Source organism: Seriola dumerili, unplaced genomic scaffold (assembly GCF_002260705.1).
Source record: "Seriola dumerili isolate Sdu_G_001 unplaced genomic scaffold, Sdu_1.0 BDQW01000853.1, whole genome shotgun sequence".
In the NCBI taxonomy this organism is placed as follows: Eukaryota; Metazoa; Chordata; class Actinopteri; order Carangiformes; family Carangidae; genus Seriola; species Seriola dumerili.
The window spans coordinates 575008-600929 of record NW_019175108.1 but is presented as its reverse complement, the minus strand read 5'-3'; the positions used below and the strand labels follow the sequence as shown (position 1 = coordinate 600929).

General features: G+C 39.1%; 2 protein-coding genes across 2 annotated transcripts; both read left to right on the top strand.

Annotated features, from left to right (window-relative positions):
• Positions 1 to 571: 571 nt before the first annotated feature.
• On the top strand, positions 572 to 10281 carry prkaa1 (protein kinase AMP-activated catalytic subunit alpha 1). The gene is made up of 9 exons (XM_022766445.1): positions 572 to 742; positions 2889 to 3030; positions 5629 to 5722; positions 6045 to 6189; positions 7137 to 7224; positions 7356 to 7580; positions 7759 to 8278; positions 8471 to 8597; positions 9342 to 10281. The coding sequence occupies exons 1-9, from the start codon at positions 646 to 648 to the stop codon at positions 9623 to 9625; spliced, it is 1722 nt and encodes a 573-aa protein (XP_022622166.1). The 5' UTR covers positions 572 to 645; the 3' UTR covers positions 9626 to 10281.
• Positions 10282 to 13182: 2901 nt separating this feature from the next.
• Positions 13183 to 25639, top strand: ttc33 (tetratricopeptide repeat domain 33). The gene is made up of 5 exons (XM_022766439.1): positions 13183 to 13267; positions 13718 to 13948; positions 18356 to 18437; positions 22061 to 22192; positions 24984 to 25639. The coding sequence occupies exons 2-5, from the start codon at positions 13719 to 13721 to the stop codon at positions 25356 to 25358; spliced, it is 819 nt and encodes a 272-aa protein (XP_022622160.1). The 5' UTR covers positions 13183 to 13267; position 13718; the 3' UTR covers positions 25359 to 25639.
• Positions 25640 to 25922: the final 283 nt, after the last annotated feature.

The window sequence follows — 25922 nt, the reverse complement described above, 5'->3', positions numbered from 1 at the left end:
CGTTAAGTTCAACATGATTAAAAAATAGACGTCATATTTATTTGAAATAAAGCAGATGCATATACAGGATAATAATTAACAATTTGAATGCTGTATACTGTTACTGAAATTTTTTTTAGAAAATGGTTTACCCTCATAAGTGTTGTGTCCGATTCATGTAATCTCAGTGGCATATAAATGTCATACTGGGTTCAACAATATATTTTATTTTCTTATGAGAATTATTCTGGGATCATCAGGGGACTACAGATATCCTGTACAGTGTTTGAGACCATTCTGAGAACAACCTAGGATGAATTTATTGCAGGAAGCTTTGCAAACAAGATTGTGTGTTTGGGCGTGGCATATATTTTCAACTGAGCCACAATGTGTGAGCATAGACCCAGGTTCTCATGAAACTCATTCTTAGTTGGAAATGCATAACTGCTGGATAAGATAGGATATCACAGCCTGATTTGGGAGTTTACTGAGAGCACTTGAAGGCAACATACTACGTCGCCTACGCTTTTGACGAATCGCACGGGAGCCGGGGCGCCTCCCACCCTCTGAACGGAGCTGAGCCGCTGGAGTAGAGACGTACACAGCGGAGTTCGGTCCATCTCTGCCCGCAGCTTGCTAACCTCGCTGCAAGGCCACTGCGGGAAGATGGCGACGGAAAAACCGAAACATGAAGGAAGAGTTAAAATTGGACATTACATTCTCGGAGACACGCTCGGAGTTGGGACGTTTGGAAAGGTTAAAGGTATGTCTGACTGTCTTGACGTTTGTGCATCCTGCCAAGTGAAAAAATGGTGGCAATGGGAGCTGTTAGCCTAGCTGCTAATTTAGCCTGCTATCGAGGCTAAGTTGTCGCAACGCCAGGAAGGTAGCACACTTGTTGTCCCCTTAGTTAGTCCCAACTTGTTTTGGCTAACATGACGTTTTTGGGATGGAGCTGCAATTGCTAGCGACGGCTTTATAATGCAGGTTTTATGACACGGGCTGCTGTTTAGTCACAGATATTACAGTTAGCGTCGGTTGCGTTGTGAGCTAGCCAGAGAGCCACAAGTCGCCTGTCAAGACAGACACCGGGAAGTAAACCCTCTTGACTGGTGTTCGCGCTAGCTGGGTCTTTTCTCTTTTTTTTTTTTCTTTTTCTTTTTTTTTTTTTTAATATAGTATGTGAAAGTTCTGCAGCTCGGCATTACATCTGGCCTCAACTCTTCCTCCATTTAAGTTGCATTTCCCATCATATAGAGGCGACAGTATTGCTTTTAGGTGTGTTGGGAGGGAGTTGGGCAAACCCAGCCGAATCTACGCCCAGTGTTTTGAGTCCAGAGGGCGGTACAGTTAGTCTGTCAATATACAGCTTTGCTTGTACACGTATTGGACTAAAATACCTGTTGGGGTTCAGAAAACGTCTATAATTTTTTATCACATTGTCTTTCCTTTTTATTGCGTTTCATTATTAACGATTATTAGGATCGTTAAAAGACTATAACCTCCTCTCCCTAGGCAGCTTTCTGTTCCATCATAGTGCCCTTTGTCTCCAAGGAACATATAAATTAGTCCTAATATGCCCAAGTGAAACAACAGACTAGCAGTACCCCCTCCAAAATAAACAAAAAAACCTCGTAGCTTTGTTTACAGTCAGTTAATTCCCAGTGAGTCATCTCTGCTCTCAGTTTTTTGTTGTTGAAAGGAAGAGAACCACAGAGCACTGGAGTTTTTGCTCTGTGATTATCGGTCTTGATTTCTTGAGACTTGGTTAATAGTTTACTACCAGCACAACTGGCAAATCAATAGCAGCTGTTTAGCAACTTCCATGTGCAAGTGTGCTGTCTTCCCACCATGCATTCAGATGTTATCGTTTGTTTCTCTGTAGGGTAGGTTTGTACTGATATGTTTTGGTTATGTTTGCATACTTTTGCCCTGGCTGCCACTGTTGCTGTGCTGGGTAACATCAGCTACACTTATTTACACTTCGACTGAAGGATTATATCTTTTGTTATAGAAACCCCTTCAGAAGCCACAGGCTAAACAATGTCTAAAAGATAAAAACAAGTGGTCCTGAACTTAACATTTCGGGGTCTTGTGTGTGAGGTTACAGCTGCATAGATATATCAGTGTTTAGCAGATGCAGAAGCAGTATCTTCTTACACTTAACGCTGCTATAATCATATTTTATATCAACAGCAGATCAAATGACTACTTGTATGTGAAAAGGGCCACTTGTAGTGACAAACCTACAGAGAATTATGACTTAACTTGTATAGTTCTTCTCATCTCTACAGAGTGTTTTAGTGTCTTTTAGCACATTTTACCGTTTAGGTTCACTGATTGGTTATCCTAGCATCACCTAGCACAACTGGCAGCTTTTTCCAGACAAAAACTTTGATAAAAGCATTGTATGCTTTCTATCAAGCTCTAAATAGCAAACTGACAAAGTTAGCAACTAGCTAGTGAACATAGTGAAATAGTGTGTACCTTTTAGATTCATTTTGGGGAGACCAGACTTGAGCCAAATAAAGGGCAAATATTAGACTTACATTCATCAGAACAGAAACAGGACTCTGAATGAATGCTAATGTTGCTCCGTGTAAAGCAACTGTTTGCTAACAAGTTCACAATATCAACTCTATAAGGTGATGATATGTCAAATGTTTTGTGTACAGCCTGTTTATGCTGCCCCTAAGTGTCCAAACAAATCAGTTAATGAATGTTTTTTTTTATTTCCTGAAAAGTTGATATTTTAACGATGCAAGTTTTTTTTTTTTTTTTTGCTCATAGTTACAATAGTTTTGCATTATTCTATTATTCTCTTCTTCAATTGTGGTATTTGTTATCTTTTATACATCGTGGGTTGTAATTGGTATCACTCATGTGCTCTCATTCTTTTTATCCTGTAGTGGGCCAACATGAGCTGACCAAGCACCAAGTGGCAGTAAAGATTTTGAACAGGCAGAAGATCCGCAGTTTGGATGTGGTGGGAAAGATTCGCCGGGAGATCCAGAATCTCAAGCTTTTCAGGCATCCTCACATAATTAAACTGTAAGTCCTAGATTACACCCTGCTCGCTGCTCCATAATCCCCCTGCCACCACATTAATGCCACCCACTGAGCTATTTCCAGGCTTTAATGGTGTGTTTTAGAATACATCCATCTAGGACAATATCTGTCTGACCCAGTCTCCTCTCCCATCAGTCCTCTGCCCATTCTATGTTATTACTTGTTTTGTTTATCCCCTCTGTTGACCTTTCATTTCAATGTACAAAAGTGCTTTGTCATTGTCTTCTGTCATGCCTTGCTGTCTGAGTTCAGTAATCACTGAATGTGTGTTCACTATATATTTGCATGGGTATGTATAGTGCAGTTGTTTTTCAGCAGAAAGTAATTGTCACTTTCGATCCAAACACATTATCTGTCATTTTTCAAATTGTTTGTAGCATTGTTGATGACATCTGCATGTGTTGATGCAGTTAGATAAGTAGCTGCAAAATTTAGAATGAGTCATTGTTTAAATTTAAATGTATAAACTGAGTGGCCAGTGTAGTACACTGTTGTTGCTTTAATGCACAGGTGCATCAAGCAGTGACAGTAACCACTATTAGCCTAAAAAACACTCCATTTGGTAACATAAAAATGTTGTGATGGTATACTGTCGAAGAAGATCATTGATCTAAAAATATAGTTTGAAAATTGTGGAGGTACGTCCTGCCTGTATGTGAATGTCCACAGGCTGAAAGGCCACAGTTAAAGGGTCATTATACTGGACCAGCAGGTGTGGCTAATTTCCTGAAATACCAGCTGCATGTCATGCATGCACAAGAATGTAAACACTGTTTTGTGTGTGTGTGTGTGTGTGTGTGTGTGTGTGTGTGTGTGCGTTTGAGAGAGCGAGAGATAGAGATGCCATCTTGAAAAGGGTGCACAAACATTGAGACAGAGTGATCAGCATAGTGTTTCTAATCTGAATCATGTCTAGTTAAGGCAAATGGAGCAATGTTACACAGTACTGCTTCATCTTGTTTACAGAATGTTTTAACAACTGTGACACATGAGGTGAGCAGTTAGTCACCATCCGTCACATCTGCTGAATTTAAACTTTGAGATGCATTTGTTCCTGTATACTGCATCAGAACCATTATTGCTTTTACCTTCAGACAAACGTGGCTTTTTTGTGATTGATGGACTGATGCTGGTGGAGTGAAGATAAAACAGTCAGAATGTTTTCCTACAGTATATTAAAGGGACTATTTCTAACTGTTCTCTGCTGCCAAACATGGTTTCTTGCTGGGAAAGGGTGGTGATGGTCGCTTGCCAAGAGCTTCAGCCACCATTGCGTTTATACAAGAGGTTAATACAAGAGGTTATAATATGCCCACTGGGCAGCATTACATCTTCAGAGCAGAGTGGATGAAATGGTCAGGCCGGACTGGGGCTTGCTGGTTTGCATGCTAACTAAACAAGTTAAAACTGGCATTGTTTTCCACCACTGAAGACAGGTCTTTGTGAGTAAAGTTTGACACCTAACTCTCACTTTGCTGTTACTGTGCTACTGTTTTTCATTATTTTAAAACTTTTGGATTCAGAGTTGCAGTGTGGTTTCTGTCAGGCTGACAGGAATTTCATTTGTCCTGGTAGTTTATTCTGCTGCTTAATGTTAAAAATGATAATCATGGTGAGAAATGTGGCTCATGTGCAAGTGTATCCACACTGCCATTGTAGTGTAAATAGATGTAGGTGTGATAGGTGCCAGTGTGGATGCTAACTTGCAAGAATTTCTCACTTTGCCTTGGACTGAAAGGATAGACAGTAAAATAACAAATGTAGTTTGTTTTATTTGGACCGAAGCAAGTAAGTGAAGGTTAGTTCACAATCAGCAGATGGATTTAATAGTAATTTAGTGCTTCAGTTCATGCCACATATCACAGTCCTGTGGTCTTTCTCTGATTGCTTAGTGCATACCATAGTTTGATTAACAGATTTCACAAACCTACCAAACCAAATGGGCAAACAAACCAGAGTTTTTTGCCCAAATAATAATAATGAGTGAAAGTGCAGGCTCCTCCTGGACTGGGTTGAGAAGTTGATACTATCTTGCTTCTGCGATCACGCATTGCTTTTAGGGATGAGATTTCTATTTAAATGTTAATGACATTTTAAGCATCTTTTATGAACATTTATGTAATATTGAGCAACTGAGAGCAACGGAGAGGGAGGGCATGCATGAGATGATGCAATAAAAGACAAGTTTGTAAAGTTTATTATACAATGCTTTTATGACAGGAGTATTTCGGTAATATCTAGGCAGTAAATACCAATATATTATCTTTTGTCCTATTGTTAAGCTCTGCCATTTTGCCAGAGATCGAGCCACTCCTGCTATGGGTAGAAGTGGGTTTTGTATTGGTTTTATTGAGTCATTGGGAACAAATCACATGTCCTCTGTCCACTTATGATGTTATTACAATATTCCACAGTTAAATCCAGGAAATTGAATAGCAAACATTCATATTATTTCTTTGGTTTTCTTTGCTATGTGTTTCTTTGATAAAACAATAACTATAAAACTATAACAATCTATGTTTGTCTAATATGAACTACTTGATGATCCCAATGATTCCATCTTTGTGCACACTACTACAGGTATCAGGTTATCAGCACCCCCACAGATATCTTCATGGTGATGGAGTATGTCTCAGGAGGAGAGCTCTTTGATTACATCTGCAAAAATGGAAAGGTAATACACTGATACTGGAAAATAGCTTATAGTCTGGTATAATTATGTCCCACATTTTCTTTCACTCTTTCCGTCTTGTCATATGTAGCAGATGTTGTATATTTTATACTCAGTGAGGGGACCAGAGGATAGAAATGCATTATGTGCTTGGTGTTACTGCCAGCCTTTGGTGCAGATGCAGTAATTTATGAGCTGTGTGAACCAAAAACCAACAGCAATAGGAGAAGATATCAAAACACAACAAGTGCTGCTTAGTCAGCTGTGATGTGCTAACTGAGTGTCAGAGAAGATCACACCTAACAGATAATTTCTGCTTTGGCAGTTGGATGAAAAGGAGAGTCGCCGGCTGTTCCAGCAGATTATTTCAGCAGTAGACTATTGCCACAGACACATGGTGGTTCACCGAGACCTCAAGCCTGAAAATGTGCTGCTTGATGCCCATATGAATGCCAAGATTGCTGACTTTGGTAAGTGTGTCTCAGTCCTAAGCCGAGGAGTCTTAGCAGGTGACATTATTATAATACGAAACATAGGGACACAGTAGTACAGGGCTTTGCTCAGGAGCTCTAAATTAAATGTACCAGGTGGCGTTTGTGACGTCTAATGGGGCTGTGGAGCAGTGTTTTTTTATGTATGGGTCTGACTTACTGACGGATAATAATCATGGATTTAAACAATCTATGTTTCAAAAATCTGATTTTCAAACATTGTTTGAGGAGGGAAGTACATTAGACGTATTTGTTACACCTTAAGGAATACACATAGTGAATGTAAACCTAACTGTGTTTCTTTACAAGAAAGCTCAGGTTAGCCTTAGGCCTAAATCTTGCTAAGCACATACGCAGAACTAGTTTTCAAACTCAGTATTTCACCTTAGGTTACTTAAGTTAGGTTATGTAGGTTACTAAAGTGCTGCATGTTGTTGCGTCTTACCTTAAGCTAATCCACTTTAGCATACCTTTTCCTAATTCTTTTGAATGTTTAGTGAATCGTATGTATCTTCTTATCTATTGGATCCATTTATGGTACTATGTTTTATCACTGCTCTCTGTTATTTCTCCGTGACTCATTTTTGTTTTTGATGTGAGAGAAAAAGGCAGAACCTCCTTGCTGGGAGGCTGAGCTTGAACTGCAGTGACCGGACCACAGAAGTTGTGGGAACATAGAGAACATAGTGGGAATAGCATTAATTCTACTTAATCATTTAGCAAATAGGACTAAATAAATTCTTTATCTGTGTAGCTTCACGTTACAGTGACTCAAAGATTAGTTGTACTGTCAGCAGCAGGATTAGGTGGAGCACTTGTCCTCATGATGTCAGAATACCTCAAATTTTTACTTTGAAATGACAGATAAATGTTCAAGTAAGGGAACAGCTATAAATATACATAAATACACGTTTGTTCTCTAACAGGTTTGTCAAACATGATGTCAGATGGAGAGTTCCTGCGAACAAGCTGTGGTTCTCCAAACTATGCTGCTCCTGAGGTCATCTCAGGAAGGTAATGTCACTCTTTTCATAGATATAGATATAGGTATCCTCTTATGCTATAGGACACATTGCTGAATTAACAAAACCTAGTAAAACTTTGTTTTCATGCTTATAGGATTGTTTCTTTTTATTGGTCCTCAGGTTATATGCTGGTCCAGAGGTGGATATCTGGAGCAGTGGGGTCATTCTCTATGCCTTGTTGTGTGGGACACTTCCCTTCGATGACGACCATGTGCCAACACTCTTTAAGAAGATCTGTGATGGGATCTTTTTCACGCCGCAGTATCTGAACCCTTCAGTAATAAGCCTCCTTAAACACATGCTGCAGGTGGACCCCATGAAAAGAGCCACTATCAAAGAGATCCGGTGAGCTGGCTGAGATTAATTACAAAGTCAAACTGCTGCTATGAACATCTTGTCTTTTTTGTCTACATTATAGAGTAGGTTGTCTTTGTGAAGTGAATGTGTTAAACTCATATAATTGACTCTGTTGCATTCATGGTGTTTAGGATGTTAAAAGCAAAATTATGTCTCCCTCCCACAGAGAGGATGACTGGTTCAAACAGGACCTGCCTAAATACTTGTTCCCAGAGGACCCCTCCTACAGCAACAACATGATTGACGATGAGGCCCTGAAGGAAGTATGTGAGAAGTTTGAGTGTACTGAGGAGGAGGTCCTGGCCTGCATATACAGTCGCAACCATCAGGACCCATTGGCCGTCGCCTACCACCTCATCATTGACAATCGTCGCATCATGAGTGAAGCCAAGGATTTCTACCTGGCATCGAGCCCTCCCGACTCTTTTCTAGACGACCAGCACCTGACCTCATCTGGTGCAGCAGTGGCTGGCATCATCAAGCCCCACCCTGAGCGTGTACCCTTCCTCTTGGCGGAGACTCCTCCCAGGCCTCGGCACACACTGGACGAATTGAACCCCCAGAAGTCCAAGCACCAGGGTGTAAGAAGGGCCAAGTGGCACCTGGGTATCCGCAGTCAGAGTAGACCCAATGATATCATGTCGGAAGTGTGCCGTGCCATGAAACAGCTGGATTATGAGTGGAAGGTAAGGAAGAAACTCCATGAGGGCAGCATGAAGGAGAAAATAGGCATAAGATAGTGCTTCTTTTGTTGATGAAATGGGGTCTCATATTATCAGTAATTAAGTTGAGATCATGCTAATTTGTGATATCAGAGTACTTAAAATAAGTAGCTTTATACAGTGATTTTTTTTCTTCACTCTTCATAACTGTCTCAGGTTGTGAATCCATATTATTTACGTGTGAGAAGGAAGAATCCTATTACTGGGATGCAAACCAAGATGAGCCTTCAACTCTACCAGGTGGACAGTAGAACCTACCTCCTTGACTTCCGTAGCATAGACGGTAAGTTTAATTCCACAGTTCTGTATCAATTTAATTTACTAAAATATGTGTGAAAAACACAGAAAGATGGATGATTTAGCTTTTTCAATAAACCTGAAATAGGTGTATTAGTCAAACTGGACTCATACCACTGAAACAGTCAGCAGTTATAAGCTGTGAATACCGACATGACATTCTGGTAAGCCCTGAATGCAGCTCCTTGTATGTAGGTAGTGTTTACCTGGATTCTGTCCTGTGGTACACTGCACCAGTGCAGACTTCATAAATGATTGACTCGGGGTTGAGGCTAGAGCTTTTGCAGACTGTGTAGGTGCCCAGCGGTACCTCAAAGGAAAATACGAGATAACAGTGTTGTTACGCACCATTCATGTAGCACAGGAATGCTGTGTACAGGGTATGAGACTAAATTTTGACTTCAGGCTATTGCAAAGTCAGCCACGTTTAGCTGAGGAATTTGAAAATAAAATCAAACGCTGATTGTGTAGAAAGGCAGAAAATATAACTTTTTTTAATACAACATAGAATGAGATCTAATACCTTTTTCATAGCCATACTGTACCTCAAAGAATGACAGAAAAGCAGTAGTGGCAATAAGGCCTACAATATTTATTTCATACATGAATTTATGCCAAACATTGTTACCAAACCTGTAGATACTCTACAGGAATTGATCTGGACTGACATTTGACAATTTATTTTGTATGTGAATAGTGTAGAAAACATGTTGTGTCTTGTATTACTTAGATGATATGTTGGAGACAAAATCTGGAACTGCTACCCCTCTCCGCTCTGGGTCTGTGGGCAACTACCGCACCACTATTAAGAACGATGTAGATGGGGCTGACGCTCCACCTACATCTAGCGTTGTGCACCCCACCAAGGCAGCAGAAGGCTCCTTAGCTTCATCGTTGACCTCATCCATCGACTCAACGGGAGGGGGGGACAACGCGTCTGTCCCTCGACCAGGAAGCCACACCATCGAGTTCTTTGAGATGTGCGCAAATCTTATTAAACTACTTGCACGATAACTTGCAAAACAATCGCTAGCCTTTTTTCCTCTCCGAGTGTCTTTATAGCAATAAGCATGCAACCGATTCATGGCTCAATTCATCCCAGCTGAGGATGAAGTGATTGTCCCATGGCACTGATGCAGGTTGATGTTCCCTTAGCTTAAGGGATGTATACCGAGCTGACAGGGGATGTACGGGGTTATTGGAAAAGATGAATGACAAGCTACTTAATAGCTAGGACAGAACAACAATTAGGAAGGGGGGGGGGGTTACAATATCCTGATCAATTTAATAGCAAATGTCCACATCCCACCTATACATATATGCGCAAGTGATTACACTGAATTTTCTGTACTGTAGCCAGTGAGCACTGCTTTCCAGTACAGAGATAAAGACCAAGTTTTTGCCTGCACAGAAGGAAGCCACACGTTAAGGGTTGGGTAGTTGGGTGGCAGAGGTATAGGATGCAGGAAGCACTTTTGCACAAGTTTCTTTTATTTCCTGCTGCTCTTGTTTTTCTCTTAGTGGGGATCAGAGAAGTAGTGCAGATGTATCGGGGTGCTGCACTGGCTATAACTAGGGTTGTCATGCCCATCACATTCATTGGACTACAAGAAGTGCAATGACCCCTGTATTTCTGTCTTGCGTCAGGGATAAAAGAATGCTTCATCAGATTTATGTTTGGTTTTCTTTTTTGTGAATCTGAGTTGTCAGAGACTAAATTTTCATGGTTTTGTCCTTGTTGTAAAAATTTGTTTGAATTTGTCTGTCCCCGACCTTTTTATATATAAAGACGTGAATATATTTATCAGTGCGTTAAGTGGACAGAGTGTTGGTTCTTTTGGAAATGGAATTGTTTTTTTTTTTTTTTTTTTGCATTAAGATCTATTGCTGGATGGAATATATTTTCCTTTTTTACTGTCTTGTTTTTAAATCAATATCAGTTTTGTTTCCTTCAATCACAATTATTCTGATACTTGATTGTCTTTCCAGATAAATATAGCCTGCTTTTACCATTTAAGATATTTTGCCATGAGGGTCAAAATCTAGAAATATCATTTTCAGTGTCACATATTAAAATGACAAGTTGATTTTGACTTTTTTGTTGTATTTTCTTTTCGTTTTTTTGTTTTTGTTTATAGTGGTATGATTAGCGGAGTGATGTATAGGATTTGAGAATGATTACTGAGTGAAATGCCTTTTGCCTACATTCAATTCGTAAATGCCAATCCATCACAAGTGTATAGGCCTCAGGGCTCAATTTGAAAATGAGTAGTAGCAGTTACATGCAGTGCATGGACAGTGTCTATTGGCAGGTGAATACAACCAAAATATTGTCATTTTTAAATATGTTTGTTTTCATTGCCCACACATTCCCTTGAAGAATGGACCTTGAGAAAAAAGGTTCATGTTTGAACCTGAAACAGACTTGTGAGCTTGTAATTATTAAGTCCTGCTGGGTAGGTCGCAATTTTGAGAAATTAAAAAAAACATCACAAGCATTGAGACCATAACATGTGTGGCTGATTTATACTTGATAAAAATGTCAGACAGGAACCTTATGCTTGCAATCTCACAATGTCTTTTGATATGTCTTTAATCATAAGTATGATGCGTCTCCCTCCATTTCCTGTCCAGTCTTAAAGTTTTAAGTGGTGTCTGTTGTTTGGCTGCCTTATCATTATCAGTACTGTTAATCTGTTTTTATGTCTGTAAATGTTGGAATTCAGTGCTGATCAGAATTATTGACACCTTTTTTTTTTGCAATTTTAAGGGCAAGGGTCCACAAATGGTGTTGTCAGTGTTGTTCATTCACAATTTCTATTAGTTAAGAATTCACAGATGATTACTAAGTGTTGACATTACAGAAAAAAAGTAGAATTCTTAACTGCAAACTTAAAATAAACATCTGATGTTCTTGCCAAACTAGTTTAGACCTCAGTGACTGCTACCAACTTTTTAATAATGGTAATAGGAAAAACAAACCAAACTTAAATAGTAAATTGATTTCTCATTTCATCATCATTTTTGTCTTTTGTAAATTAAACCAGGTGTTAAAGAACTTTGCATGATCTCATTATGATATCAGACAAGTTTTATTTTCTTTTTATGAAGAGGTGTCAACATTTGCTGAAGTCTGGGTTTCCAGTGTTTAGCTCTCCACAGCTTTAAAAATCTAAATATCTCATTTGTATAAACAATTTTACATTTCAGAGATATAATAGAACAAAAATTGCTAAGAGTGACAATAATTGTGATCATCTTGTCTCCTTGCTGTCCTGCAGGGTAGGCTTGGACTGAAAAATTTAGTTGATGTTTGACCTTTATGTCTCATTTTTAAACTAGAGTTTATGACATATAGTGATCATGTTAAAGAAACGCACACTATGGTCTTGGAAACATATTGTAAAACTAAACATTTTAGTTTTAAAGGGAAGTTGCAAGTTCTGATTACAAAACTTGTCATGGCTTAAATGACGAGTTTTGTGGGAAAGATGAATGTGTGAAACGGTGACCTTTTTGACAGCGTATGGAGAAGTCTCTCAGTGGACTTTTGGCAGGTAATTTCTGTCAGTCTATATGTTTGAACAGCTTCAAAGAAATATTGTTCTATTTTTGTTTGCTGTGTAAAGGGACCCTACCAGATTGACCAGTGTAAATCTGAATGGACAGTATTGAAATCATTTGTATACACAACTGCCTAATAAACTGCTAAATTGCACACAATTCTGCTGAAGCCTCTTAATGTTTCTATGTTTTGACAGATTCAATGAAAAATTAACTTGAAATTTAGTGCCAATTTAACATAACAGCTGTGCAATAAACACTACCAAGGAAACTGAATGTTACTCATTACATTTGTTTCCTTGTAAACAAATCAATCAATGTCAAACTGTAAAGAATATTACAGTTTGGGTGGTACATAAAATGTTAAATATGTCAAGAAATTGGCCACAGAGTAATCTCTGTGCTGCCATCTAGGGGGATAGTGTGAGCGTGACAATTTTGCAACATTGCATTATAGCAAAGACGTTTTCCTGAAAATAAAAAAACTAACTGAACAAGCTTCAGATTCTCAACTTTGGAAATTAGGGTTGTGTTTCTTTAAGCGATAACGTAAACATTTCCAGTTTCCGGGTCATGCTGCATTCAGGTAATGTTGGTAGAATGTGTAGAAAAATCAACGTTATTCCGGAGTGTCTACGCATTGTTCTGAGGCGGTTAGCCCGCCTGCTAACATAACTGTCATCCCAGATAATAAGGCGAAAATAGTGAAACAAGATACAAACAAGCAGTGTAGATTGAGTTAATATGAAATAAGATGAATGAATTGTGCAGTATTAAAGCTGGATTTCATATTTTGAAGTAACTGCTATCGTTGGTGCAATTAACGTCATTTTACCAACAGTTTGTTAACCTGTCTGTAGCTAAGGTCACCACGTAGAAAACATCGCCGCTGGGACATTTTGGGGGGTATTCCTGATATCTCCGACTCGAAATTACAAGTCGGAGATTGACATGAACGTTTTCGCGACTCAGCTGCTCGTAATTACGATTTAACGATACGTCCTGAACGCGGCCTCAAGGGTCAACAAATATGGCTAAGCATTAGCTGCCGATATCCCGTCCAGTCTTACTCACGGAAAGCTGAAAAAGTTTGTGCGTATACCTTTCTCCCTGCTGTCTTCAAATAACAATATATATCTGTTAGTGTCAAAATGAAATCAAATTTGCGCAAACATAATGACGTATTAACGGTTAGAAATGACATGACAGTTTGTTATCCAGTTACCATAGCTAACGTTAGCTAGCGTTGATGTGACAGGGTTGTTTTTGTTTATTGACAAGTCTTAGAGTTGTAGTTTTTTAGATAACTAGCTATATGACATGTACTCAAACCAGATAAACGCCTAACTACAGAAGCCGTGCTAAAACTTTGTCGTACACTACTGGATGCGTAAGTAGCTGATGCAGATCATGCTACAATTTAGCCAGATTTCTAGAATTTCAAAATAAAAGTCTTTCAGCAAGATTTCCCCAGGGCAAACTACATACTGTTTTCAGATGAGGCAGGATTTAAAGCGTGTGACCCTACATGTATCCGTACAGGATGGCTTCATTTGGCTGGAAGAGGAAAGCTGGTGAAAAGGTGTCAAAGACGGTGGTGCGGCAGTTTGAGGCTGAGGCGGAGAAGGCCGAAAATGATGGACCAGGTCAGGATGAGGAGGAAGTGGACTGGTTGCACGCCATCAAACGACGGCGGGAGATCCTGCTGGAGGACTGTGCAGCAAAGAGCAGGAGGCTGAAAGATGAGGGTGCACTGCTGGCTGAAGAAGGCAGGTGAGGGAAGGTGCCCAAAGTCAGTCAGTCTTCTGTGCTTGCACACCATGTCGGAGACAGCTCTATATATAACACACACACACACACACAGACACAGACACAGACAGACATACTAACATCGGTTACTGGGACAGTTTTGCAACTTCTTTGTTAAATTGCTTGTAAACAGAGATACACAGAGCTATTAATTGGTGTCTGGGTGGCAGATTAGTGAGGACTTTTGCTGATTATATCTCATTGGAACCACAAGAACTGGATATTTGCGTAGCTGTGGCTTAAACAAAACCGACCAGTGCTGAACAAACCAGCTTTATGTGTGCACTATTATTTCCTTTCAAAGACATTTTCCTACACTCTGTGCCAGTTTTATACCAAGCAGGATTACAACTTCAATCTTATTTTATTCTATGATACTGGACTTCCTAACTGGTGTGCTCCTGGAGTATTTATGTGGACTAATAGATTGGATTGCAGGGTTTTAATTCCATCTTTGCTGGGTGCTCAGACATACGGTCCAGAGATGTATTTATCTACAGAGTAGTTAAAAGCAGCTAAACTTTGCAAACAATGAGATGTGTCATCAGGTATTCTCCAGAGGAGGGCACCATTGCACAGAGCACACATATCTGTCTAACACAGCAAATAGATGACGTCTGACTTAGGTCCATCTACGCTTGAGGTTTTCTCTCTATTTTATTTAATGTCATTTCTGTGAATGTACAAGGTGAAATGTGTAATCATCTGGTCATATGATCATCATATGATCATCTTGTTTAGATTTGCATTTCAAAAGACAAAGAGATTTTCTTCTTCTCAGAATGAGATCAGTTAATGATAATAATAAAAAAAAAAAACATTGTAGATTGTACATTGTAGAAGCTGCTCTTCAGGCCTGTGAATCTGTATTTAATGTTATGTTGGAAAAATAAAAACATGGAGCAATTTAATAAAAGCTTTTCAAACAGAAAGTGATTAAAAGGACATATTTAAATATTAGTAAACAACACATTGCTGCTAAAGTTCATTCAAGGACCCTCTGAAGTAAACCCTTGTGAAGAGTTTATGTTGTGCTGAATGATGGTAAACAATACTTTTATCTCGGGTGATATTTCTGTGCTTTTGAATTTTAGAAAGTCATCTATCACTGAATTGAGCGTCACATTGTGTGACACAGGCAGAAAAATTATTCAGTTGTTTTTGTATTTTTTAATAGACACCAATGTTATAAAACAAAATCATCCTTCAGGAACTTTTACCTGATATTTCCTCCATGATAAGTGACCTTTTAAGCCAAATAGCAATCGCTTTGTGAAAACCCCTTAGTCCACAACATGTAATGTTGTTGCCCTTAGTGACGGCCTGTAATTGTATTTGCAAGGAGAAAGTGGATTTTGCCGGGGAAATGATGTCTTGCTGCTGCATAATGGCTGTTCAGAGGTTTGAGATGGTGTCTGGTTGGGTGATGTGAGCCAGGAGTTTTTTCCTCCTCTAACAACATTGACCTCTGATGTCAGTCTATCATTACCATTGTTTAGATGTTTCTGATGTAAGTGTAAGTACCTGTTTGTGATCAGAGTGTCCTCTTGCGCTTTATATGACTTTTGGCTGTTTTTCTGCATTTATGAGGTCAACCAATATTGTTTAATTGTAATTTATCACAGTTTGGCAAAGTTTCCTGCACTCCCACAATTATTAATGTTTTACCAACCATGGTCAATGTTTAAATGGATTTGGCAGTGTAATTTATAACCTTACTTGACATCTGGCTTCTTAAACAGTGCAGAAAAATATGATACCACAGACAAACTAGTCTTCGTTCTGTACTGCACACCAAAATATTTAAATAATATCGCCTATTGCTGTCATGCACAGTAGACTCTTAATAAGGATGACAGACTGCCCTGTCATATTTGTATATGCATGAATGGACTGGTTGACACTTTCATTGATGAAATTAAACTAGAACAAAAACCCATTGTCTTTCTGGCTGGTTGAATGGTTGAATAAACGAAAGCAAAAAGATTTATAAGATATAGACTGCACATTCACTTGTAAATACATGTATATTCGGGGTCACAAATTGTTGCCTACTGTTGAAATTAGAGTTGAAAGCTCATTCGGAGTCTTTAGACTTCAGAACATTTGCAATGTCGCCTCACAAAGACTCTGGCAAGGCTCAACAGGCATTTGCAGGTTGTACAAAAGGTGGTTGACAGTTTTCATCTTTACATCTGGGACACAAAAAAACATGGCAATTGTTTTGGAAACATCATCCCATTCCTTAAAAAAGATAGAGGTGAAAAAATAGGCTGTGCAGTTGTAGAGCTGTGCCTCACATTTTATCATGAATGGCTAGTTTTTTTGGATGTGTGGGAGTTTTATGAGGCAGCATTTCACATCATCATCCAAATACTCCGCATAGTTTGCTGATTTATCTGGCTTCCAGCTGCCATGCTGAGTCAGTTCTGTAATCTGGCATTCAAAGGCTGTTTCTAATCCTCAGCATCTTCTGAAGGCTTATTTTTTTTCAAGTTTCCTGGTTTAGATTAGCCTGTTAGTTTACTGGTTTATTATTGTTATTGTAACCATGTGTTGGGGATGTTTCCTTCTTTTGGACAGCGCTGTGTGAAGTGATCATAATGTCCCAATACTCTACTTTTTTCAGCAGAAAAACATGCTTGAGTCTGTTTCATATTTGTTCACTCTATCTTCAAACTAAACATGAGAATGCACTTACATCTTGCAAATAATTGTAGTCTATCTTTCAAACTTTTGTTATTTCCCTCTCTCTCTCTCTCTCTCCCTCCTCTCTGTCCAGTCTTTGACGTATGTACAGAGTAGAGGCGTCATTTTTAGGTCCCTGGCTACATGTGGTGTATTGCTTATTGCTTAATTTCCTCACGTGATTTTGCAGTGTCATTTGCTTCATCTGTTGGTAAGATTTCTTCACTGCTCTGTTTCCATTTCCTCACCCTGTCTGACTGTTCTGTCGGGCTCGATCCTGGTTTGGGCTTTAATCTTAATTCAGATCTAATTGTTAATGGTCTCATTGTATGACTTTTTAAATTGCTGTTGAATTTTCCGGATGTCCGTCTCCATAATGCTACAAAAGATGCAGACATAACAGGCGTATTGTCAAAACCAGGATTTCGTCTCGTAATCTGTCCAAATCTTCATCTTGATCAGGAAATGATTCTTGAGTCAATATTGACTTGAGAAGGATGGGGGCTGTTAGAGTGAGCAGGAACATAGTCATGAGTCCATTCAGAGTATTAAAACGGTGACTACCTGTTTGTCATAAACCTAAACAATTTTGAACCCATGTAAACAAATCTATGCAAAACAGATGAGCAGATTTACCGCGGTGATGCTTGGAGTGAGTCGCAGTGACGTTCAGTGTAAGTCCTGCCCAAATTTCATGCAAATCCTGTTTGTTTTTCTGCCTGCATGCATGCCTGAGAAGGTGCTGGTAGCCAATTTCAGTGCCTCACTAGTTTGGATAAGAAACTGACTACTGACTGATGCTATTACCCACAGTAGACCTGTGTGTGTGTGTGTGTGTATGTGTGTATGTGTGTGTTTGTATGTGTGTGTGCGTGTGTGTGTGTGTGTGTGTGTGTGTGTGTGTGTGTGTGTGTGTGTGTGTGTGGTGTGTGTGCGTGTGCGTGTGTGTGTTTAACCTGCAGCAGCCTTTGTGTACTCTGTGCTGCCATTCTGTCAGTCAGGTGAACAGGTGTTATGTAGTACATTGGGAGCTTTATAGCTTCAAGAAGCCCATGTAGCATAGATGTGAAATTACTATAAAGCAGAAAAAGCATGGGAAGACTGATAGTAAACATTATCTGAAACATTACTCAGCTATATTTAATAAAAGTCCACTAATCTCAGCTTTTGAGAAGTTGTACGCAAGAATGGAAAGACATGATCAATCATATGAGTGACATGTCTAAGAAGTAACAGCACAAAGTAGCAGGGAAAACATCTTCATGTTATCCACTGAACAAACATGTGGCCTTATGTTAGGTTACACAGCATATATCAAACCTCTGGGTGGAGACAATTAAACTGGATATCCAGTTTCACTTTATGTGTTTGTCTATTTGACGCAGTCACTAGCGTTGCACAGAATTAAAACTCACCCAAAGTCAATACATGGACATGATTAACTCAATGTAGTGCAGCATGTCCATGCAGGGCGTTGATAGCTTTGGGTAACTTTAAATTGTAGCATTATAACATTCATAGACTATAAATAATTCACATGTGTTGCTATGTAGTAGTGCATCACACTGCGCACCTGTACCTGTTTTAGCCAGGTTATGGTTTCATTTTGTTTAATTAATCCTTCAGTTTTCTCAGGAGCATTTGAATCATAATGTGTGTCTGAACCGTGTGTGTTTTCTTTAGGCACTGGGAAGCCATTAAGAAGTGGGACGAGGCCATTCATCTGACTCCAGATAACCCAATACTGTATGAGATGAAGTCTCAGGTAAAATATAAACTTACATTTTATTATTTGCTTATTTCCTCACCATGCTTGTCATATCTACTACTCCTGTTCTTTAAAGGATAGGTATATTATTTTTTCAAGTCTGGGGGGTCAAAATCAATGAAGCAGAACCAGAAATTTTTTTTAGTTGTCAAAATGTTGTACCTACAGTATATTATCCGTAATGCAGCTTGACCACTGACTGGCTGGAGATGCAAATTTCAAGCAATTTCCTTAATTGATTAATTAGCCACTTTAACAGTCAATAGTTGGTTAATCATTAACAACATATGAAATACAGGGGGCATTTTCCATATTGAAATAGTTTTTTAACCACTGATGTGACTTATGTTTGCTGCACAAAAGTAAACAATACAAAACAATGACTTCATTTACACTGCAAAGCTTCTGCTCCTGTCTGTCGGATTAAGATAAACATGTAAAAACCTGTCTTTTAAGCAGCCAGTCATTGTGTCTAATGTGGTTAAAATGGACTATGACCACATCGCTGATACATAGTATGTTTCTCAGTATGATGCATTTCAGCAGCTGCCTTCAGAGTTTGGGGGTGTAGTTTTACATCTGTATATCTTACAGGGATTTTGTGTTTAGAATATACCAAAGAAATCATAGCCAACAGTTTTGCATATGCACTTTTAGTGTGTGTATGTTATTCTTATCAGCCATCATGGCTATATATACCTTCTTTCCCTTGTCCCTGTGGTATGCTTTTAAGTGACATAAGTGATATCAGCACAGTGATGACACTACTGAAAGTCTGCAGTACATTTCCAACAGCTTTAATGTTTTGGCTTTTTAGTTCCATTTCCTTCACTTTCACTTCCTCTTCCTTTTAGGGTGATACTTTTGTGTATTAGTCTTTTTTGTCTCCTATTCTGCTGTCATTCCTCAACTGCTACGTCTCCTTTTATTCTAAAAGCCTCTTTGAGAAAATATTTCCCATATATGTGGGATGAGCGGAGAAGCCGGAGGAGTTAGTCAGACGAACAGAGCTCTCTCCATTATTTCTTATTCATTTACTTCAACTAACACAATAACATTGCTCCTTATTGCCATAACCATTCACATCACAATGAATATTGTATGCCTAATGTAACGTTATCCATTGTAGGATATTGGAGAAGGAAATCATTAGAGGAGCAGGCCTGGACAACACCACCACAAAAGTTTTTTGTTTTTTTTGCCCCATGCCATGATCGGCTTGAATAAGCGCAGCCTTCCTTTCTGTTTGCTTAGATTAATCTCCAATGTGTGTAACTACAGCACATCTAACCTATTAGTGTCCATTATCAATGCTGATGTTATTCGCAATCATTAGGCTGAAAATAGACTGGACCTCATCATATTCCCATTACTTGCCCAGATGACGAGGGTGGCTGCACTGACGCTAGTTATTTACTTCCCCTCATCACTTCCCCTCTATTTATGTCAATCAGCTTTTACTTAATGTGTCCAGCCCCCATGTCTGTCTATCTGTGCGTCTGTCACAGCGGACTGTAGTGTGCTCTGGTGGAAGTTGGCTCCATTGGTAAAACTGTCACCACACCTGTCCTGGCTGTATGGATGATTTCAACCTGAAGGGAATCTTGCTGATAATGAGAAGTATTTCTTTATGTCATTAAAACTGTTGGAGATTTAGTAATGAAGTCATGAGGTCGACTGGTCCCGGAGGTAACTTGGTCTTTTACAATTAACATACAAGTTAATAGTTTTACAGCTCTCGTGCCGTCTTGCTTTTCAGTGTTGAGGCGGAGACATTTGTGCTATTAGTGGACCTGCCTGCGTATCAAACGGGTATTTAAGCGATGAATTAAATTCTTGTTGAAGTGTTACTGAGGACAGCACTGGTCATGTAAAAGACACTGCTCCTCATTCTCTTTTTTTCTGTGCTCTATTTGGTCAACAGTATTCAGGTATCTCACAAGAATATGTGATTAAAAAGATTCCCAGTATAGATGATACTCTGAAACCAACCAAGTATATTCTGATGTCACACTTTGACTCTAGCAGAGAGCTGCTCTGTCAGAAACTTGTACTTACCTACATACACTGTATGATCTTCTGGCTGAGATAGCAGCAATACAGAGTTTTTCAGGCACTTATTTTACAGCCGCAGTCCCAGACAGAATGATTAGCATCAACAGTCCGTGAAAAGTTTTTTCACAGATTGCTATGCAGATGTATGCACATTGGTATTAGCTCTTGACAGCCCGTTTCCTACATGACAGCAAGGCAAAATTAAAAAGTGTCCCTATAAAAATTTCATGCATTAATCGACTTAATGTCTGAATAAAAGATAATTCGTGAGAGTCTGCAAGGTTGAAGAGGTTACTGAGTCCAGTGCAGCGCTGTTAAATGTGAGCATCGATAAGTGAATAAGTAAATTACAAAGGGTAATCTTGTGATCATGACTGTGCAGTTGTTATATCCTGTGCTGTTCTATCAAACAGTGAATGAGTGAGTGAGGGCTGCAACTATAAATTATTTACATTACAGATTAATCTGTTGATTCAGTTTTCAATTAATAGTTTGGTCTGTAACATGTAAAAAAGTAAAAAAAATGCCCTTCACAAGTGACTAAAGTCCAAGGTGACAAAAGTCTGGTGTAGGGCTGCAACTAACGCTTATTTTATTGTTATTCTACCAATTATTTTCTCAATTAATCGTTTGGTCAGTAGAAAGGTGGTGAATAGCAAAGAAATGCATCCCATTACAACTTTCCAGGATACACGGTGATTTCTAAAAATGCCTTGTTATCAAATATTACTTCAACAATCGATTATCGGAATAAATTATAATTGTTTCAGTTCTAATTTGTTTTGTTTGTCCAGATATTCAATTTCCATTGATATGAAAATAATAAAATGAAATAAAAAACAGCAACAGCAAATATTCATATTTGAAATTTCATTTGAACTCAAAATAGAGAATGTAAGCGATATTAGCTTGAAACAGTTAATTGATTCTTAAAACTGTTGCTAGTTCTTTTTCTGTTGATCGACTAATCAATTTATCAACTAAGTATTCTCTACACACCACATAAGGTTTTATAAAACTGGCAAATATTGACACATATTGTCATTATGAACATGGTTATAAAATATTGAATATTCTTTCTACCAATATTGCCCAACCCTATTTTATTTATTTATTTTTTTTCAATATTTGTTTTACCATTTGCGATGTTTATTGGCTTATTTTGTATTCAGTTCAAGAATTGCAGCACAAGTTAGTAACTTTTTTGGTAAGAAATTGTCCTGCCGCCTCACTTCTCATACAAAAAGAATACTAAGCTTTCATTGGTATAGCCCATCTGGTAGCTACATGCTGTGTACAGTCTGTACAGTTTGTCTCTTTGTTTGTTTTGCTTATATACATATGTTGTATATCTGAAGTAGTAGTTTTTTTTGCTTTATGTTCTTCCTTTGCAGACCAGCAGTATAGTATATAATGTAGAGGATATAACATTACTCTTCCATGGGAAGAACAGTTATTTAAGTCATACTAATGTAAACACTGTTTTAACAAAGGGAATTACCCTTGTTGTCCTTTGCGAAGGTAACTCCATGCTCACCACAGCCATCTGTCTCGTGTCACCACAGGTACTGACCATTCTGCAGGAAGTGTTCCCAGCAGTGAAGGCTGCAGAGATGGCCGTCAAGTTCAGACCCCTGTGGTGGGAAGGCTGGCAGACTCTGGGCCGTGCCCAACTCAACCTGGGTGAGGTGGACCTGGTGAGTATGTCTGGTAATAAACTCCAAATGACAAGAAACTAGGACACAGGATGCTCACAAAGACTGTCAAACAGCTGTCGAATGCACAACTGCAAACAAAGGCTAAAGTAGTAGTTGGAAGAATTTAGTAAGAACAGGAGCCAGAACAGGAGGAGACATGATAGGAAGAAATATCAGAACCTAAAAAAGCAGTCACATAACATTGTTTACTAATTACAGGTGATGTTGTATTAGGGATGACTGAGGCTGTGTTCACTTTGGTGATTAAAATCAGGTACATTGTTTGGTTATAGTCAAAAAGGCGCTATTTTGCCTGAGCTAACACCAAAATTCATGCTGACACATATAGACTGTGAAAACATTCACTCAGTTGTGATGCATAACAATTGATGGCTTCTAGCTCAGTCCGTCACTAATGGCCTTCATTGGATTGGACTTTGCAATAAACTACACCTGTCTTTGTAGCCATCTATAAATCAATTGTGTCTTGGTTTTTGAAGAGCCGTTAAGATATGTCAGTTATTTCTGTTTACTACTTTTTGCAAACTCCCAGCTTCTAAGATGAAGTGGCTCCTTCAAAGCACACCCAGGCGCCTGGGGCTTGGACGATTGCTTAAATTGCCCCAGAACACGCCGGGACCTGTGGGTGTGCGAAAAGCTTCGAATCACTGTTACACTGTTCATCCATTTAGAGCGAAGCAAATAAGGCTGAACACCTTTCAGCTAATGGCACTGTGTGTCGCTCCTACATGTCCTGGAGCGAGAGACCTGTCCTACGGCACCAGAAACAACAATGGGAAGTGTTGAAAGTTACTTAAGATAAAACTAAACCAAATATAGACACACCTCCTTGTATAGTGAAGCTATTGGGAAGGAAGGGGGAAAAAAAACACGTCTATTTTTAGCGAGACTTGTTCGGTCGAGTTTTAGGGTTTTGTATGCATCAACATGTTTGAGTAGTGCTTGTTTGTGCAAATGTGAGTGCAGTGAATCCCCATTTTCTCTTTTCAATAGTGTCCTCTTTCCTTTGCCTTCTTTAATTTCTACTCCTCTCAGTCTCACTCAAGGAAAATGGAAAGTACCCAGAAAAAACAAACTGATAGCTTCTGGTTTTGTTTTGTGTCACTTCTCTTAGTGTTTTAAAAAATATTGGAAACTGACATTGACAACATTGCAGCATGACAGCTCTGTTGCCATTTATCTCCTCGTTATTATCATTACGTTCTTCTCCCTGAAGCCGGTTAATCTGCGTGCAGTGGAGTTTTGCCTGTTGATGGATTACTTTCACTCAGTGAGAATCTGGTCTGTTCAAGATGAAACTTGATATGTTTTTTTTGGGGGCACAGACGGTTTCATTTGTCAGGAATCTATTATGGTTCATCCGTCAAAGACTTTTTCAGTTGAACTTGACTGTGCAGGTTATTTATGTTACAGGTGGGGAATGTGAAGTTGCAAGCAATGTGAGATTCGTGTTAAGTAGTTAAATAAGAAACCAACCAAGTATTAGGTTCATACCAGTTTACCAGTTTCAAATTTATAAAGAAAATCCTTGGAACAGAAAATTATTACTAAATTATTTCTTTGCATTGTAGTAACAACTTCATGTTTTGTTGAAGCTGTTGTTTAGGGCCAAGACAGGCAAATAAGGTTAAAAAACCAGTGTTTGGTTTTGTTGTGGTCATTAAATGCTTGACGTTTGATGCATCGGCAACACTTCCTCGCCACAGGTTGGCCACAAGACTTTGTTCTTGGGCAGGCATTGGACTGGATGTGACTCATTGTATCTCTGGGAACAGGTGCAACCTGTGTTTCCCATACATCGATTTAGTAATGGCAGCCCGCCACAATGTCAACATTTACCGCCACATACTGTCTGTCAGTTTCCCCAGCCCTCCATGTGTTGTCAAACTGGGTGCGCAGATCATGTTGCATGCCAATCACAACCTGTAATCAACCCTCAGCAACCTGACCCGAGTCATGAGGGTTGTTATTTGTTTCATACAATGTGAAGCAATCAGCTGTGTTTATTGTTCAGCTATTTATTTGTCACAACATTCTTGGCAATTAAAATATTTGTAGTGGAGCATCTTATATATGGTATTATCTTATAATTAATCAACTGAGCTTCTCTTCTCGTCTCTAGCTCTTCAGTTAACTTAAACTTAAATCTGATTCAGATGTGCAAAGTCAACAAAAAAAGAACCAGTTGGTAATTTAAATGAACCTCCCATTAAATATTTTTCAGCCACTCAACTTCTGAATATGCTTGACAGGTTTCAGGCACCTGTCAGAACTGACCCTTGAATTCATCAGTCACCTCGAATAGCAACGGATGGATTTATATCAGTTTCACAGTCAGCAAGTCATCACAGCTTAAGGTTGATACCAGATCCCATAAACAATTGGAGGCCATTTGCATGTCTATTCAATGGGACAATAATTTTCAAATCAATGGTTGTACAGTCAGCGAAAAGATATTGATGACTTCTTAATGAAGCATTAAATCTGCCTGCAATACTGCATGAAGACCATTACTTTCTTGCTTGTTGACGTGCTGATGATGCAGCTCACCTGATCATTCAGCTGCACAGATGTCAGTGTCTTACTGTTCATCTGTGAGAATTACGATGAACCCATAAACAGGCCTGGAAGAGCTCGAGCTAACTGTTCAGTTTGTCAGAGGCCATAAACTCCTCTTTACTGACAGATTGAGTTCAGTGTTCCTGTTTTTTTCACCAGCCCTGAGATTGTGTGTTTGAATCCTGAGCTGATGTCGGCACTCTCCTTGCAGGCTGTGAGGTCTTTCCAGGTTGCAATCCACCTGTGCCCATCAGAGCGCACCCTGTGGCAAGAAGACCTGGCATGGGCATCGAGGTTACAGAAGCAGAATTTAGCAACCAAGGAGAAGATTCGGGAAGAAGAGGAGACCAAAAACCAGATCCTTAATGCCCCTGAGCTGGAGCAGGACTATGATTTTGAGTCTGATGAGGTGCTGGCCGCCTGCGTTGCCGTTGCTGAGCGACAGACACGCTATGAGGAGCTGAAGAGGACCACGGTGGTCATAGACTCTGAAGGGAATATAAAAAATGTTGTCACTGGGGAAGGAGGATCAGAGGACACAGCCACACCGTCCAAGGAACAGTTTGTCAAAGCAAGAGGACTTTGAACTGGTCTCAGCAGGAATTTATCGTCCTGGGTTCCATTTTTTTAGGACTGAAATTGGATTATATCTGAAACCACTGTGAGTGTCTGAAGCTAGAACCTAATGTTACCTAATATTCAGAAGGAAACATGAGAACTGAGAAATTCTAGTGAACTGGTATGCAACAAGTTAAAGACAATTGTGTTTTGTGGTTTCAAATTTTCCATTGCTTTAATGTTGATTGTGTTAAATGTGCATGTAAAGTTTCTACGTGCATACACAAAGATTAAAGATATTTTAAAGTATATTCTGCCTCAATTAGTCACAGTCAGTTGCAGAAAGCCAAGAAAATATCTTGAGTCACATTTCAGTCAGTAAACATCACTGACCGAGAGGAATCTGCAAAGTGGCATCAAGATAATACCGTGAAGCTACAAACTTTAACATCTTCTAGCTGTGTTTCGTCTTAATGTGGAAGTTTATTATAAAATTACAAACTCGCACAATAACACTTAGCAAATTAGCTAATAGCTAATGTACTCTGGGATTACTTTATAAATCTACAATCTGACACTAAAATAACAGACA